The 17,391-nt window shown below is 39.0% G+C and overlaps 2 protein-coding genes across 5 annotated transcripts in view; one reads left to right on the top strand and one right to left on the bottom strand.

Moving 5' to 3' along the window:
- The window catches only part of LOC134293181 (uncharacterized), a 71,130-nt gene that overhangs the window by 19,797 nt on the left and 33,942 nt on the right, over positions 1-17,391 (top strand). The window lies entirely within an intron of this gene.
- cist1 (colon, intestine and stomach enriched 1) lies at positions 1,151-17,032 on the bottom strand. Of its 3 annotated transcripts, none has more exons than XM_062959985.1 (4): positions 16,566-17,032; positions 8,990-9,289; positions 3,199-3,353; positions 1,151-1,287 (listed from the first exon to the last, which is right to left on the bottom strand). In XM_062959985.1, exons 1-4 carry the CDS (start codon positions 16,606-16,608, stop codon positions 1,237-1,239), a joined length of 549 nt encoding a protein of 182 aa, XP_062816055.1. In that variant the 5' UTR covers positions 16,609-17,032; the 3' UTR covers positions 1,151-1,236. The 3 variants fall into 3 exon arrangements, with proteins under 3 accessions (XP_062816055.1, XP_062816056.1, XP_008122675.2); XM_062959986.1 differs by having other exon boundaries at positions 16,570-17,032; XM_008124468.2 differs by lacking the exon at positions 16,566-17,032 and having other exon boundaries at positions 8,990-9,641.

Raw genomic sequence — 17,391 nt, 5'->3', positions numbered from 1 at the left:
TGTTGTTAAAGAGCGAAGGATGGAACCCTGCGCAGACGGGGAAGCCTTAGCGTTGAACGGTTGTGTTGTTAAAGTGCAAAGTATGGAACCCTGCACAGACGGGGAAGCCTTAGCATTGAACGGTTGTGTTGTTAAAGGGCGAAGTATGGAACCCTGCACAGACGGGGAAGCCTTAGCATTGAACGGTTGTGTTGTTAAAGGGCGAAGTATGGAACCCTGCACAGACGGGGAAGCCTTAGCATTGAACGGTTGTGTTGTTAAAGGGCGAAGTATGGAACCCTGCACAGACGGGGAAGCCTTAGCGTTGAACGGTTGTGTTGTTAAAGGGCGAAGTATGGAACCCTGCACAGACGGGGAAGCCTTAGCATTGGACGGTTGTGTTGTTAAAGAGCGAAGTATGGAACCCTGCGCAGACGGGGAAGCCTTAGCATTGGACGGTTGTGTTGTTAAAGAGCGAAGTATGGAACCCTGCGCAGACGGAGAAGCCTTAGCATCGGACGGTTGTGTTGTTAAAGGGCGAAGTATGGAACCCTGCGCAGACGAGGAAGCCTTAGCATTGAACGGTTGTGTTGTTAAAGGGCGAAGTATGGAACCCTGCGCAGACGGGGAAACCTTAGCATTGGACGGTTGTGTTGTTAAAGGGCGAAGTATGGAACCCTGAGCAGACGGGGAAGCCTTAGCATGGAACGGTTGTGTTGTCAAAGTGCAAAATATGGAACCCTGCGCAGACGAGGAAGCCTTAGCATCGAACGGTTGTGTTGTTAAAGTGCAAAGTATGGAACCCTGCGCAGACGAGGAAGCCTTAGCATCGAACGGTTGTGTTGTTAAAGTGCAAAGTATGGAACCCTGCGCAGACGAGGAAGCCTTAGCATCGAACGGTTGTGTTGTTAAAGTGCAAAGTATGGAACCCTGCGCAGACGAGGAAGCCTTAGCATTGGACGGTTGTGTTGTTAAAGTGTGAATTATGGAACCCTGCGCAGACGGGGAAGCCTTAACATTGAACGGTTGTGTTGCTAAAGTGTGAAGTATATTGTACTGTATATTGTATATTGTATATTTGTATACAATTTGTATATTGTACAAATCTAGAGCCCACCCTAGAGAAGAAGGCAAAGCTCAAACCAGTTGCTAAGGAAGGAAAATGCACCTCTTTCTGTACAGGTCTTTTTATTTCATGCACCAAGTCCAAGAGTTGCCGGAGGGGACGTTCCCATCACACGAAGCTGGACAGGCGGTCTATTTGGGAGGGTAGCGGGCAAAAGGAGAGTCTTCGGCGGCTTTTCCTTGCTGGGCGACAAAAGAAAGAGAGACTGAGAGAGGGTGAAAAAATCGACCTAGCCATAACACTCTGTCTTTTGGAAATAGCAGCCTCCCACACCACTCACAATTTATTTGTTAATGTATATATTTGCTAACCTGTATTCTATGTGTACTCCTTGGTGTGGGTGGAGATATAGACATGTGATTGTACTGAGCATATTCAGACTCAGGACTCCTTTTTGTATTCAGTATCTGGATTTCAATGGAGAAGTATGTGCTTAGACTTCAGTGGGAGCGGTCTTACATCAGACCTCAGTGGAGGTGGATGCATGTGTGTGTTTGGACTTCAGTAGAGAAGGTCGCTGTTTGGACTTTAATGGATACAGTATGATTATGGACTTAAGTGAGTACAACAATACTCATGGACTATGGACTATTGATTAAGAATGATACCCTGTGAAAAGAACTGCACCCTATCTATAACTGAACTTTAATAAGAAATGTGCCTGTATTCTATGTGTATATTGATTTGCCAGTTTGACTGACCTCTTTGGTGTGGGAAAGGTTATAGACATGTGATTGTACTGAGCATATCCATACTCAGGACTCCTTTTTGTATTCAGTATCTGGATTTCAATGGAGAAGTATGTGTTTAGACTTCAATGGGAGTGGTCTTACATCAGACCTCAGTGGAGGTGGATGACTGCATGTGTTTGGACTTCAGTAGAGAAGGTCACTGTTTGGACTCAGGACTCCGTTTTGTATTCAGTCTACTTTAGACATCAGTAGAGGTGGATGCATGTTTGCTTCTGGGCTTCAGTGAATACAATTATACCTAAAGACTATGGGCAATTAATTAAGAATGATACCCTGTGTACTCAACACAGAGATAAACCTACATCTTATCTATAACTGAATCTGTGAGATGGAGTGAGCTTCCGTCTGTCAGCTCTAGCTTATGGGGATATGAGAGAAGCCTCCCAGTTACACACCCGGGTGTCCCTTGGGTAATGTCTCTGTAGACGGCCAATTCTCTCACACCAGAAGCGACTTCCACACAACTCCTAATAAGAAATGTGCTTGTATTTTATGTGTATGTTGATTTGCCAGTTTGACTGACCTCTTTGGTGTGGGAAGGGCTATAGACATTTGATTGTACTGAGCATGTTCAGACTCAGGACTCCGTTTTGTATTCAGTCTGCTTTAAACCTCAGTGGAGGTGGATGCATGTTTGCTTTAGGACTTCAATGAGTACTATTATACTTAAAGACTATAGACAATTGATTAAGAATGATACCCTGTGTACTCAACACAGAAATAAACCTACTATTTCTAACACTTGCCATGTTCAGTGGGATGAAGTCTATAGTGCAATCCAAAAGACATCAACACTTCTTCAACCCTGAGATGTTGAGAAACAACCCGTACATTTTTGGAACCCAGCTTCCTCCCTCCCTCTGCCCGCTTACTTCTCCTTATGGCAACGGCTGTCAGGGTATTGTGTATTGTGAAATGTTAAAATCAATCCGGGTTGTTAGAAATGCCTTCTGTGTTAGTTTTCGGCAAGGCATTCCAGTAGTTATGGAGTTAATGAGAGCCTGCTATGATTGACGTATCACAGGACCAATGGGGTCAAGTTTGTTTTGACCGGGACTTCCTTCTTGGACTGTGGAATGCAGAGGAGTTTCCAGTGTGCGTGTGAGTTGCTTCGGCATGAGCACTCACGGAGGAAGGACTGAATTGCTCTATTTGTATATAGTTATGTAAATAAAGCTTATAGCCGTTGGATTTTCAACCGAACCCTCGTCTGCTGGAGTGTGTTTGACCAGTGCTGTTTATCCACATGGGAAGACAGTCTGGAGAAGGAGGTGAGACCGGGATGATGTTTTGGATTACACTCTGCTACCCATCATCCTGCCTCCAACAACGGCCACTCACCATGGGCACCTCGTCCAGTTTCTGGAAGGATGGTTCCCTCGCCCGGAAGCACTTCACCACCACCACCACAGCGCCAATGAGCAGAACGGTGAGGAAAATGCAAATGACGGCTACAAGGCCCGGCTTCTCGGAGAGGCGAGAGTCGTCCTCGTCACCTATTGAAAAGAGATGATATGAAGCTTTGGTCCAAACCAACCCCAATATGGCCCAGGCTGGTTGCCAGAGCGTATCTCCCAGGATGAAGGCTGAATTGATCGAGACTTGATGACTGAAAAATGATTGCAGGATGTCCCGCCCTCAGAAACAAAGTTCTGGCAGTTTAATCAACTTTTCTCATGTTTTTAGGATAAACGTTTTCCCCTGAAGTTAAGTCTAGTCTTTAGTTAAATTAGCCTCCCTGCATAAAGCGGTACCTACACTTCCTACTTGACAGATATATTGCAGCTGGCTACTAACCAGTTGCACCACAGCCCGTGTTCGACTCTGGAGGTCCATTTCTAAGCTGAAGAGCCGGCGTTGTCCGTAGACACCTTCAAGGTCATGTGGCCATAGGCATGACTGCATGGAGCGCTGTTACCTTCCCACTGGAGCAGTATCTATTGATCTACTCACGTTTGCATGTTTACGAACTGCTAGGTTGGCAGAAGCTGGGGCTAATGGGGGAGCTCCCCCTGCTCCCCGGATTTGAACTGCTGACCTTTTAGGAAATGACATTTGTAACCCAGGAACAAAAATTGTTACATAATGTAATAATAATAATAATAATAATAATAATAATAATAATAATAATAATAATAATGATGAATTTTAATACCCTGCTTGTTAAAGCTCCATTTACCCCAAACCGTACTCTCAGAAGTGTTTTATTTAACTTACTATGTGGTGTGTAAACCATATAGTTTACCAGTAAACCATATTATCAAGCCTTTTTGATACTGTGATATGGCTTAAGGGCTAATCAATAAATTTATTAATACAGTAGAGTCTCACTTATCCAATGTTCTGGATTATCCAACACATTTTTGTAGTCAATGTTTTCAATACATCATGATATTTTGGTGCTAAATTCGTAAATACAGTAATTACTACATAGCATTAATGTGTAATGAACTACTTTTTTCTGTCAAATTTGTTGTATAACCTGATGTTTTGGTGCTCAATTTGTAAAATCATAACCTATTTTGATGTTTAATAGGCTTTTTCTTAATCTCTCCTTATTATCCAACAAATTCGCTTATCCAACATTCTGCCAGCCCATTTATGTTGGATAAGTGAGACTCTACTGTACTACTACTATTTATTACCCATCTCTCCTTGTAGCTTGAGGCAGGATAATAAATAAAAATAGTAATAATAATTATTATTATTATTATTATTATTATTATTATTACAGGTTATGGCGAGCACCGTGAACATGTCCAAAAGCCCTGCCAGTGTCCTCCACATACACCATCCTGCTCACCACCCAAGTCAAGGCTTTCACAGAGGGACCATTTCTTCCTAGATTTTCCATTTTTCCTCCACCACAGACATCCCAGTGTTTTTGACTCTCCATTGGTACCCACTCACTGCTTCTCCCTTAACCAATAAAAAATACTGGAGGTCTTTGGAGGGATTTATAGTTGTAGTTCACCTACATCTGTGATTCCTAAAGTGGGCGCTACCGCCCTCTGGTGGGCTCTGCGGCGATCCAGGGGGGCGGTGATGGCCACAGCTGCATTTGGGGGCGGGGCCAGGGAGGGGCCTCTTCCCAAGTGCCAGAGACAGGGCTGAGCCTCTATACCTCTCCTGAGGTGCCTGTTAGGACACAGGGTGGAGCTAGGGAAGGGGGCGGGGCCTCCTTCCAAGAGCCCGAGACAGGGCTGAGCCTTTATACCTCTCCTGAGGTGCCTGTTAGGACACAGGGTGGAGCTAGGGAAGGGGGCGGGGCCTCCTTCCAAGAGCCCGAGACAGGGCTGAGCCTCTATACCTCTCCTGAGAGTCCTTTTAGGACTAAAGGGTGGGGGTAGGGGCGGGGCCTCTTCCCAAGAGCCTCTATATACCTCCCCTGAGACACTTGTTAGAACACGGGGGCGGGGTATAGAGGTTCAGCCCCTTCAGGCACTTGGGAAGAGGCCCCGCCCCCTCCTCTAGCCCCGCCCCCTGTGTCCTAGCAGGTACCACAAGACAGGGATAGAAGCTCAGCCCTGACTCAGAGCTCGTAACTCTGGCCACCCCAGTCCTGGCTGCCCATTTGTGGCCCCGCCCACCTCCCCCTCCCAGCCCTGCATCTTGGACTGGGGAGAGGTTCGGCCCCGCCCTCTTGAGCAGGAGCCACGCCCACCCCTCTAAGCCACGCCCCCTTTTCAAGGGGTGCTGAGTAATATTTTTACTGGAAAGAGGGTGGTAGGCCAAATAAGTTTGGGAACCACTGACCTACATCCAGAGCGCACTATGAACCCAAACAATGATGGATCTGGACCACACTTGGCATGCAGACTCGATATTCCCATATGTGAATATTGGTGGGTTTTGAGGGGAATTGGCCTGGACATTTGGGAACTGTGGGTACTGGGATGTATAGTTCACCTGCAATCAATGAGCACTCTGAACTCCACCAAAGATGGAATTGGTGGACTCAGAACCTCTATGACCAGGAAAAAAAATACTGGAGATCCTTGGGGGAAATTCACCTTGATTAGTGGGAATTGTAGTTCACCTACAAACCCAAACACCGATGGATCTGGACCCAACTTGGCACACTCAGGGAAATCTATACTTGGTCACAGTCAGAGTAACAGTTACTTGAGGAAGGGATGGACTGAAACCAAGCGGAAGGAATAATGGGACTGAACTGCCACCTCGTGGTCACAGCACTCCATTGATTGTCCATTGCCATCAAATGTTCTCCCTGCCGAGTCAAGGTAGGAAAGGCTGCTGCCGCTGGGTCGTCATGCTTGCCCGAGCTTCGATATCAACAGTTTCTGTTTGCCAAAGAGGTGTGTTATTTGCACGCCCAGCACGGAGCCCTGAAACAAGGAACCCCATTGAAAGGCTGCTTCCTCCTCCCTAAGATATGTCGAGAAACACTCCCATCATCCAGCAGTTTGGAGTAAACTAAAGCATCACTGAAAGATGGACATCCAACGAGCGTTGAAAGGCCTTTGAAATCATGTAAATCACAACGGATTCAGGGATGGAAGGGATCCCCAAAGACCATCTAGTCCTTGCGGGAATGAACACCTAAGGGATGACCATCCAACCACAATGGAAGGATCTACCAAGAGGAGGAGGTATCTTATTCCACTAGGGTTGGAAGTGACCCCCAGAGACCATCTAGTCCTAAAAGATGCTCATCCAACCACAATGGAAGGACCTACCAGGAAGAGGAGGTATCTTATTCTACTACGGTTGGAAGTGACCCCCAAAGACCATCTAGTCCTAAAGGATGCCCATCCAACCACAATGGAAAGACCTACCAAGAGGAGGAGGTATCTTATTCCACTAGGGTTGGAAGGGACCCCCAGAGACCATCTAGTCCTAAAGGATGCCCATCCAACCACAATGGAAAGACCTACCAAGAGGAGGAGGTATCTTATTCCACTAGGATTGGAAGGGACCCCCAGAGACCATCTAGTCCTAAAGGATGCCCATCCAACCACAATGGAAAGACCTACCAAGAGGAGGAGGTATCTTATTCCACTAGGATTGGAAGGGACCCCCAAAGACCATCTAGTCCTAAAGGATGCCCATCCAACCACAATGGAAAGACCTACCAAGAGGAGGAGGTATCTTATTCCACTAGGGTTGGAAGGGACCCCCAGAGACCATCTAGTCCTAAAGGATGCCCATCCAACCACAATGGAAAGACCTACCAAGAGGAGGAGGTATCTTATTCCACTAGGATTGGAAGGGACCCCCAAAGACCATCTAGTCCTAAAGGATGCCCATCCAACCACAATGGAAAGACCTACCAAGAGGAGGAGGTATCTTATTCCACTAGGATTGGAAGGGACCCCCAGAGAACAGCTAGTCCTAAAGGAGGCCCACCCGACCACAATGGAAAGACTTACCAAGAGGAGGAGGTATCTTATTCTACTAAGATTGGAAGTGACCCCAAAGACCATCTAGTCCTCAATGATGCCAATCCAACCACAATGAAAGGACCTACCAAGAGGAGGAGGTATCTTATTCTACTAAGGTTGGAAGGGACCCCAAAGCCCATCTAGTCCTCAAGGATGCTCATCCAACCACAATGGGAAGACCTACCAAGAGGAGGAGGTATCTTATTCTACTAAGGTTGGAAGTGACCCCCAAAGACCATCTAGTCCTCAAGGATGCCCATCCAACCACAATGGAAAGACCTACCAAGAGGAGGAGGTCTCTTATTCCACTATGGTTGGAAGTGACCCCCAGAGACCATCTAGGCCTAAAGGATGCCCATCCAACCACAATGGAAAGACCTACGAAGAGGAGAAGGTATCTTATTCCACTAGGGTTGGAAGGGACCCCCAGAGACCATCTAGTCCTAAAGGATGGCTATCCAACCACAATGGAAAGACCTACCAAGAGGAGGAGGTATCTTATTCTACTAAGGTTGGAAGTGACCCCTAAAGACCATCTAGTCCTAAAGGATGCTCATCCAACCTCTTCCCAAATGCCGGAGACAGGGCTGAGCCCCTGAGGTGCCTGTTAGGATATGGGGCGGAGCTAGAGGAGTGGGCATGGCTTCTTCTCAAGAGCACAAGACAGGGCTGAGAGTCTATACCTCTCCTGAAGCGCTTGTTGGGATACAGAGGGCGGAGCTTGGGAAGGGGGTGGGGCTTCCTTCCAAGAGCACAAGACAGGGCTGAGCCTCTATACCTCTCCTGAGAGGCCTTTTAGGACTAAAGGGTGGGGCTAGGGGTGTGGGCGGGGCCTCTTCCCAAGAGCCCGAGACAGGGCTGAGCCTCTACATCTCTCCTGAGAGGCCTTTTAGGACTAAAGGGTGGGGCTAGGGAAGGGGGCGGGGCCTTCCAAGAACACAAGACAGGGCTGAGCCTCTATACCTCTCCTGAGAGGCCTTTTAGGACTAAAGGGCGGGGCTAGGGGTGGGGGCGGGGCCTCTTCCCAAGAGCCCGAGACAGGGCTGAGCCTCTATACCTCTCCTGAGAGGCCTTTTAGGACTAAAGGGTGGGGCTAGGGGCGGGGCCTCCTTCCAAGAGCCCGAGACAGGGCTGAGAATCTATACCTCTCTTGAGGCGCTTGTTGGGACACAGAGGGCGGGGCTAGGGAAGGGGGCAGAGCCTGCTTCCAAGAGCCTGAGACAGGGCTGAGCCTCTGTATACCTCCCCTGAGGCGCTTGTTAGAACACGGGGGTGGGGTATAGAGGTCCAGCCCTGTCAGGCACTTGGGAAGAGGCCCCGCCCCCTCCTCTATCCCCGCCCCCTGTGTCCTGGCAGGCGCCACAGGACAGGGATAGAAGCTCAGCCCTGCCTCAGCGCTCGTAACTCCGCCCACCCCAGTCCTGGCCGCCCATTTGTGGCTCCGCCCTGCATCTTGGACTAGGGGAGAGGCTCAGCCCCGCCCTCTTGAACAGGAGCCACGCCCACCCCTCTAAGCCACACCCCTTTTCCAGGGGGCGCTGAGTCATGTTCTTTCTGGAAAGGGGGCGGCAGGCCAAATAAGTTTGGGAACCACTGGTCTAACAGGTGAGTAACCTAAGTGCCTTGCATGAATGCCGTTTCCCCCAAAGGTTATGGACTCATTTTTCTAGACTTCTAACAAGGTGATGGAGATTTCCATTTTCCAAAATGTGGTGCCTTGTTCTTACCAGTGGCCGTTGTGTTGCCAGAGGTTGTCGCAGCCTCTTGGCTTGTGAGTGGCTTTGTGGACCCGGCGAAAGATGTGGATGTCTCAATTCCTGTGGTGCTGTGGCTTGTGGTGCCGTTGTCGTCAGTGGTTTCCGGAGGCTTGGGACTCTGGGAGGTTTCTGACCATGTCGTGGCGGTCGGACTGCTTGTCATTGGCGCCATGGGGCTGGAGACCGACAGCCCAGTTGGGGTCGTATTTAATAAAGTTACATGTTGTGTTGAGGTTGGTTTTGGGGTCGATTCCGCCTGGAGTGTCACTGCTAAAATATTAAAAAGGGGAAATAGAAAAAAAGTAAAGAAAATCATTATAAATTAATTTGGAAGTGGCATTTAGCACTAAGAAGGCTAAACATTATGAAAGCTAAACGGGCCGGTAGAAGCTTGGATAAGCGAATATCTTGGATAATAAGGAGGGATTAAGGAAAAGCCTATTAAACATCAAATTAGGTTATGATTTTACAAATTAAGCACCAAAACATCATGTCAAACAACACATTTGATAGAAAAAAGTAGTTCAATACGCAGTAATGTTATGTAGTAATTACTGTATTTACGAATTTAGCACCAAAATATCACGATATATTGAAAACATTGACTACAAAATGTGTTGGATAATCCAGCACGTTGGATAAGTGAGATTCTACTGTATATTGTATAGACATATAATATTGATAATAATATTATAATGTAATCCAATATAATAATAATACACTATTGTATATTATACATACTACAATATAGTAATATATAAAGCTTATATTGTGCTATGCTAATAATATAATATATTGAATACATATAATATTGATATTATAATGTAATGCAATATAATAATAATTCACTATTGTATATTATACATACTACAATATAGTAATATATAAAGCTTATATTGTGCTATGCTAATAATGTAATATATTGTATACATATAATATTGATATTATAATGTAATGCAATATAATAATAATTCACTATTGTATATTATACATACTACAATATAGTAATATATAAAGCTTATATTGTGCTATGCTAATAATATAATATATTGTATACATATAATATTGATATAATGTAATGCAATATAATAATAATATACTATTATAATTGTATATTATATATTACATGTAATATTATTAATAACATTGCAGTATAGTCGTATAGTACAATATAGTAACATAGAATGCTTATATTGTGCTATACTAATAATATATTGTATAGACATATAATATTGATAATAACATTATGATGTAATCCCATATAATAATAATACACTATTGTATATTATACATACTACAATATAGTAATATATAAAGCTTAAATTGTGCTATGCTAATAATATAATATATTGTATACATATAATATTGATATTATAATGTAATGCAATATAATAATAATACACTATTATAATTGTATATTATATATTACATGTAATATTATTAATAACATTGCAGTATAGTCGTATAGTACAATATAGTAATATATAATACGAATTTAGCACCAAAATATCATGATATATTGAAAACATTGACTACAAAAATGTGTTGGATAATCCAGAAGATTGGATAAGCGAGGCTTGGATAAGTGAGACTCTACTGTACAATGAAAAATATTGGCGAGGGTGTCAGGAAACTGGAACTTATATGCATGTGTGGCGGGATTGTAAATATGTACAAGAACTTTTGGAAATATATTATTATATTAATTATTAATGTAATATTATTGATATATTAATTATTAATATAATAATATTATATTAATAATATTATATTAGTATTATTAGAGAAATGGCAGCCGTAGAGAGGTCCTGTATCCCTCCATAACTATCTCTACCTGCTCAACATACCATTATAATATATTATTATATTATTAATATATTATTAATATTATATTATTATATTAATATTATATTATATTATATTATATTATTATTAGTATTATTATTCTTATTATGAGAAATGGCAGCCGCAAAGAGGTCCTGTATCCCCCACAACTATCTCTATCTGCCCAACATACCATTATAATATATTATTATATTAATTATTAATATATTATTAATATAATATTATTATATTAATGATATTATTATTAGTATTATTATTATGAGAAACGGCAGCCGCAGAGAGGTCCTGTATCCCCCCATAACTATCTCTATCTGCCCAACATACCATTATAATATATTATTACTAGCTGTGCCCGGCCACGCGTTGCTGTGGCAAAGTGGTGGTGGTATTGGTTTAAAATTGTGGTGTAATTTTTATTTGACGTTATTTGTATTTTTTTAATTAATTTTATTGTAAGTTATCTTTTTATTTATTACATTTTATTATTTTATTGTATTAATTTTTAGTGTTTTAAATTATTTTTAGTGTTTTTTATTATTTTTTTATTGGGTTGCTAGGAGACCAAGTTGGAGGAGCTTAGCCTTCTAACTGGCAGCAATTGGATAAAAGCAATTATTCCTCTCTCTAATTAGGACTTTATTTTTCTTTTCTTTTTGTTGTATCAACCTAGAGGCGTGGATGATGGGTTGTGTTGTCAAATTTCGAGGTTGGGGGGCCTGTAGTTTTGTTGTTTTGTGGGTCGCCGTGATGCCATCACTCTTTTATATATATAGATAGATGGCACATTGCCTGTTGTGGGGTTTGGCCTTTTTTTGGTGTTGTGATTCTGTTTTTTGTGTGATTGTGTTGTATCTTACTGGAGGCAGGGATGATGGATTGTGTTGCCAATTTTAGAGTTTGGGAGGTGTTGGGTTTTGTTGTTTTGTGAGTCGCCGTGATGCCAAAAGCCTTTTATATATATAGATAATTATTAATATATTATTGATATAATATTATTATATTCATGATATTATTATTATTACCATTATTATTCTTATTATGAGAAATGGCATCTGCAAAGAGGTCCTGTATCCCCCATAACTATCTCTACCTGCCAAACATACCATTATAATATATTACTATATTAATTATTAATATATTATTAATAAAAAGGTATCATATAATTATTATTATTATTATTATTATTATTATTATTATTATTATTATTATTATTAGAGAAATGGCATCCGCAAAGACGTCCTGTATCCCCCATAACTATCTCTACCTGCCAAACATACCATTATAATATATTACTATATTAATTATTAATATATTATTAATAAAAAGGTATCATATAATAATAATAATTATTATTATTATTATTATTATTATTATTAGAGAAATGGCATCCGCAAAGACGTCCTGTATCCCCCCATAACTATCTCTACCTGCCCAACATACCATTATAATATATTACTATATTATTAATATATTATTAATAAAAAGGTATCATATTATTATTATTATTATTATTATTATTATTATTATTATTATTATTATTATTATTATTAGAGAAATGGCATCCGCAAAGACGTCCTGTATCCCCCCATAATGATCTCTACCTGCCCAACATCTTCTATCTATATATATAAAAGAGTGATGGCATCACGGCAATTCACAAAACAGCAAAAGTACAGGCCCCCCCAAACTCAAAATTTGACAACACAACCCATCATCCACGCCTCAAGGTTGATACAACAAAAAGAAAAGAAAAATAAAGTCCTAATTAGAGAGAGAGGAATAATTTTTTTTATCCAATTGCTGCCAGTTTAGAGGGCTAATCTCTGCCCACTTGGTTGCCTAGCAACCCACTCAGACCAGGGGACAGGCAGATTTAGGCCTCACTTAGGCTTCTTCCACAGATTATCTAATTTGCACTGGATTATATGGCAGTGTAGACTCAAGGCCCTTCCACACAGCTATATAACCCATTTATAATCTTATATTATCTGCTTTGCACTGGATTATCTTGACTCCACACTGCCATATAATCCACATCAGTGTGCATACTAAACATAAAGACAACCATACAACAGACATTCAATACCACCACAACCTCAACAATTTCTCACCAACACCACCAGACAACGCCACAGCAACGCGTGGCCGGGCACAGCTAGTACCATTATAATATATTACTATATTAATTATTAATATATTATTAATAAAAAGGTATCATATAATAATAATTATTATTATTATTATTATTATTAGAGAAATGGCATCCGCAAAGACGTCCTGTATCCCCCCATAACTATCTCTACCTGCCCAACATACCATTATAATATATTACTATATTAATTATTAATATATTATTAATAAAAAGGTATCATATAATTATTATTATTATTATTATTATTATTATTATTATTATTATTATTATTATTATTATTAGAGAAATGGCATCCGCAAAGACGTCCTGTATCCCCCATAACTATCTCTACCTGCCAAACATACCATTATAATATATTACTATATTAATTATTAATATATTATTAATAAAAAGGTATCATATTATTATTATTATTATTATTATTATTATTAGAGAAATGGCATCCGCAAAGACGTCCTGTATCCCCCCATAACTATCTCTACCTGCCAAACATACCATTATAATATATTACTATATTAATTATTAATATATTATTAATAAAAAGGTATCATATAATAATAATAATAATTATTATTATTATTATTATTAGAGAAATGGCATCCGCAAAGACGTCCTGTATCCCCCCATAACTATCTCTACCTGCCCAACATACCATTATAATATATTACTATATTAATTATTAATATATTATTAATAAAAAGGTATCATATAATAATAATAATAATAATAATAATAATTATTATTATTATTATTATTATTATTATTATTATTATTATTAGAGAAATGGCATCCGCAAAGACGTCCTGTATCCCCCCATAACTATCTCTACCTGCCCAACATACCATTATAATATATTACTACAGTAGAGTCTCACTTATCCAACATAAACGGGCCGGCAGAATGTTGGATAAGCGAATATGTTGGATAATAAGGAGGGATTAAGGAAAAGCCTATTAAACATCAAATTAGGTTATGGTTTTACAAATGAAGCACCAAAACATCATGTTAGACAACAAATTTGGCAGAAAAAGTAGTTTAATACGCAGTAATGCTATGTAGTAATTACTGTATTTATGAATTTAGCACCAAAATATTGCGATATACTGAAAACATTGACTACAAAAATGCGTTGGATAATCCAGAACGTTGGATAAACGAGTGTTGGATAAGTGAGACTCTACTGTATATTAATTATTAATATATTATTAATAAAAAGGTATCATATAATAATAATAATAATTATTATTATTATTATTAGAGAAATGGCATCCGCAAAGACGTCCTGTATCCCCCCATAACTATCTCTACCTGCCCAACATACCATTATAATATATTACTATATTAATTATTAATATATTATTAATAAAAAGGTATCATATTATTATTATTATTATTATTATTATTATTATTAGAGAAATGGCATCCGGAAAGACGTCCTGTATCCCCCCATAACGATCTCTACCTGCCCAACATACCATTATAATATATTACTATATTAATTATTAATATATTATTAATTAAAAGGTATCATATAATAATAATAATAATAATTATTATTATTATTATTATTATTATTATTATTATTAGAGAAATGGCATCCGCAAAGACGTCCTGTATCCCCCCATAACGATCTCTACCTGCCCAACATACCATTATAATATATTACTATATTAATTATTAATATATTATTAATTAAAAGGTATCATATAATAATAATAATAATAATTATTATTATTATTATTATTATTATTATTAGAGAAATGGCATCCGCAAAGACGTCCTGTATCCCCCCATAACGATCTCTACCTGCCCAACATACCATTATAATATATTACTATATTAATTATTAATATATTATTAATATAATATTATTATATTAATGATATTATTATTAGTATTATTATTATTATTAGAGAAATGGCATCCGCAAAGACGTCCTGTATCCCCCCATAACGATCTCTAGCTGCCCAACATACCATTATAATATATTACTACAGTGGAGTCTCACTTATCCAACATAAACGGGCCGGCAGAATGTTGGATAAGCGAATATGTTGGCTAATAAGGAGGGATTAAGGAAAAGCCTATTAAACATCAAATTAGGTTATGGTTTTACAAATGAAGCACCAAAACATCATGTTGGACAACAAATTTGGCAGAAAAAGTAGTTTAATACGCAGTAATGCTATGTAGTAATTACTGTATTTATGAATTTAGCACCAAAATATTGCGATATATTGAAAACATTGACTACAAAAATGCGTTGGATAATCCAGAACGTTGGATAAACGAGTGTTGGATAACTGAGACTCTACTGTATATTAATTATTAATATATTATTAATAAAAAGGTATCATATTATTATTATTATTATTATTATTATTATTATTATTATTATTATTATTATTATTATTATTATTATTATTAGAGAAATGGCATCCGCAAAGACGTCCTGTATCCCCCCATAACTATCTCTATCTGCCCAACATATATTATTACTAGCTGGATTGTGTTGCCAATTTTAGTTTGGGAGGTGTTGGGTTTTGTTGTTTTGTGAGTTGCCGTGATGCCAAAAGCCTTTTATATATATAGATAATTATTAATATATTATTGATATAATATTATTATATTCATATTATTATTATTATTACTATCATTATTCTTATTATGAGAAATGGCATCTGCAAAGAGGTCCTGTATCCCCCATAACTATCTCTACCTGCCAAACATACCATTATAATATATTACTATATTAATTATTAATATATTATTAATAAAAAGGTATCATATAATAATAATAATAATTATTATTATTATTATTATTAGAGAAATGGCATCCGCAAAGACGTCCTGTATCCCCCATAACTATCTCTACCTGCCAAACATACCATTATAATATATTACTATATTAATTATTAATATATTATTAATAAAAAGGTATCATATAATAATAATAATAATAATAATAATAATAATAATTATTATTAGAGAAATGGCATCTGCAAAGACGTCCTGTATCCCCCCATAACTATCTCTACCTGCCAAACATACCATTATAATATATTACTATATTAATTATTAATATATTATTAATAAAAAGGTATCATATAATAATAATAATAATAATTATTATTATTATTAGAGAAATGGCATCCGCAAAGACGTCCTGTTTCCCCCCATAACTATCTCTACCTGCCAAACATACCATTATAATATATTACTATATTAATTATTAATATATTATTAATATAAAGGTATCATATAATTATTATTATTATTATTATTATTATTAGAGAAATGGCATCCGCAAAGACGTCCTGTATCCCCCCATAACGATCTCTACCTGCCCAACATACCGTTATAATATATTACTATATTAATTATTAATATATTATTAATAAAAAGGTATCATATAATTATTATTATTATTATTATTATTATTATTATTATTATTATTATTATTATTAGAGAAATGGCATCCGCAAAGACGTCCTGTATCCCCCCATAACGATCTCTACCTGCCCAACATACCATTAGCTATTTACTTACCCACCGCAAAGGCCACCAGCACCCACAGCGGCTCCGGGGCCATGCTATGTTGCTCCGGCTTCCTCCGAGGGCTTTGGGGACAAGAGCCTCAAACAGGATCCGGAGCCGGCTGTGCCAACAAACCCATCTAGGAAGGCGGGCCTTTGGGTGCAAGCCAGCTTGGCAGCACCTGTGAGCCAGTATTGCCCTCTGCTGTGCAGGTGAAGGACTCATCGGTAAGAACGGGGCTGGGCTGGATGACCTTTGGGGGTCCCTTTGAAATCGATACTATATCTCTCATCTATCTAGACCAGGGGTCCTCAAACTTTTGAAGCCGAGGGCCGGTCCACAATCCTTCAGACTGTTGAGGGGCCGAATTATCATTTGAAAAAAAAAAATACGAACAAATTCCTATGCACACTGCACATGTCCTATTTTTTGTAGCGCAAAACAGCAACAACAACAATGAAAGAACAATATAATATTTTAAAATGAAAACAATTTTAACCAATATAAACCTATCAGGATTTCAATGGAAAGTGTGGGCCTGCTTCTGGCCAATGAGATAGTCAAGTTAATTAGGGTGGTTGTTGTTGTTGTGTGCCTTGAAGTCATTTCAGCCTTTGGCCGAGCCTAAGTCTAAAATTAATCATTTATTTACTGCATTTATATCTTACCCTTCTCACCACAAAGGGGACTCAGAGCAGTGGTATGTACATACAATATATTATATTATTAGCATAGCACAATATTAGCATTATATATTACTATATTGAACTATACCACTATACTGTAATATTATACGTAATATATAGTAAAGGTAAAGGTTTCCCCTGATGTTAAGTCC

Source organism: Anolis carolinensis, unplaced genomic scaffold, assembly GCF_035594765.1.
Source record: "Anolis carolinensis isolate JA03-04 unplaced genomic scaffold, rAnoCar3.1.pri scaffold_7, whole genome shotgun sequence".
In the NCBI taxonomy this organism is placed as follows: domain Eukaryota; kingdom Metazoa; phylum Chordata; class Lepidosauria; order Squamata; family Dactyloidae; genus Anolis; species Anolis carolinensis.
The sequence above is the reverse complement of the archived record's forward strand: the minus strand, read 5'-3'. Positions and strand labels throughout refer to the sequence as shown.

Bases quoted from the DNA above. Each gene is read 5' to 3' on its own strand.
- cist1 (XM_008124468.2), bottom strand. From the start codon at position 9,335: ATGATTTTCTTTACTTTTTTTCTATTTCCCCTTTTTAATATTTTAGCA. The intron at 3,354-8,989 runs GTAAGAACAAGG...TCTTTTCAATAG, and splicing joins TGGCAACACAACGGCCACTG to GTGACGAGGACGACTCTCGC. The intron at 1,288-3,198 runs GTGAGTGGCCGT...TTTGTCGCCCAG, and splicing joins AACTGGACGAGGTGCCCATG to CAAGGAAAAGCCGCCGAAGA.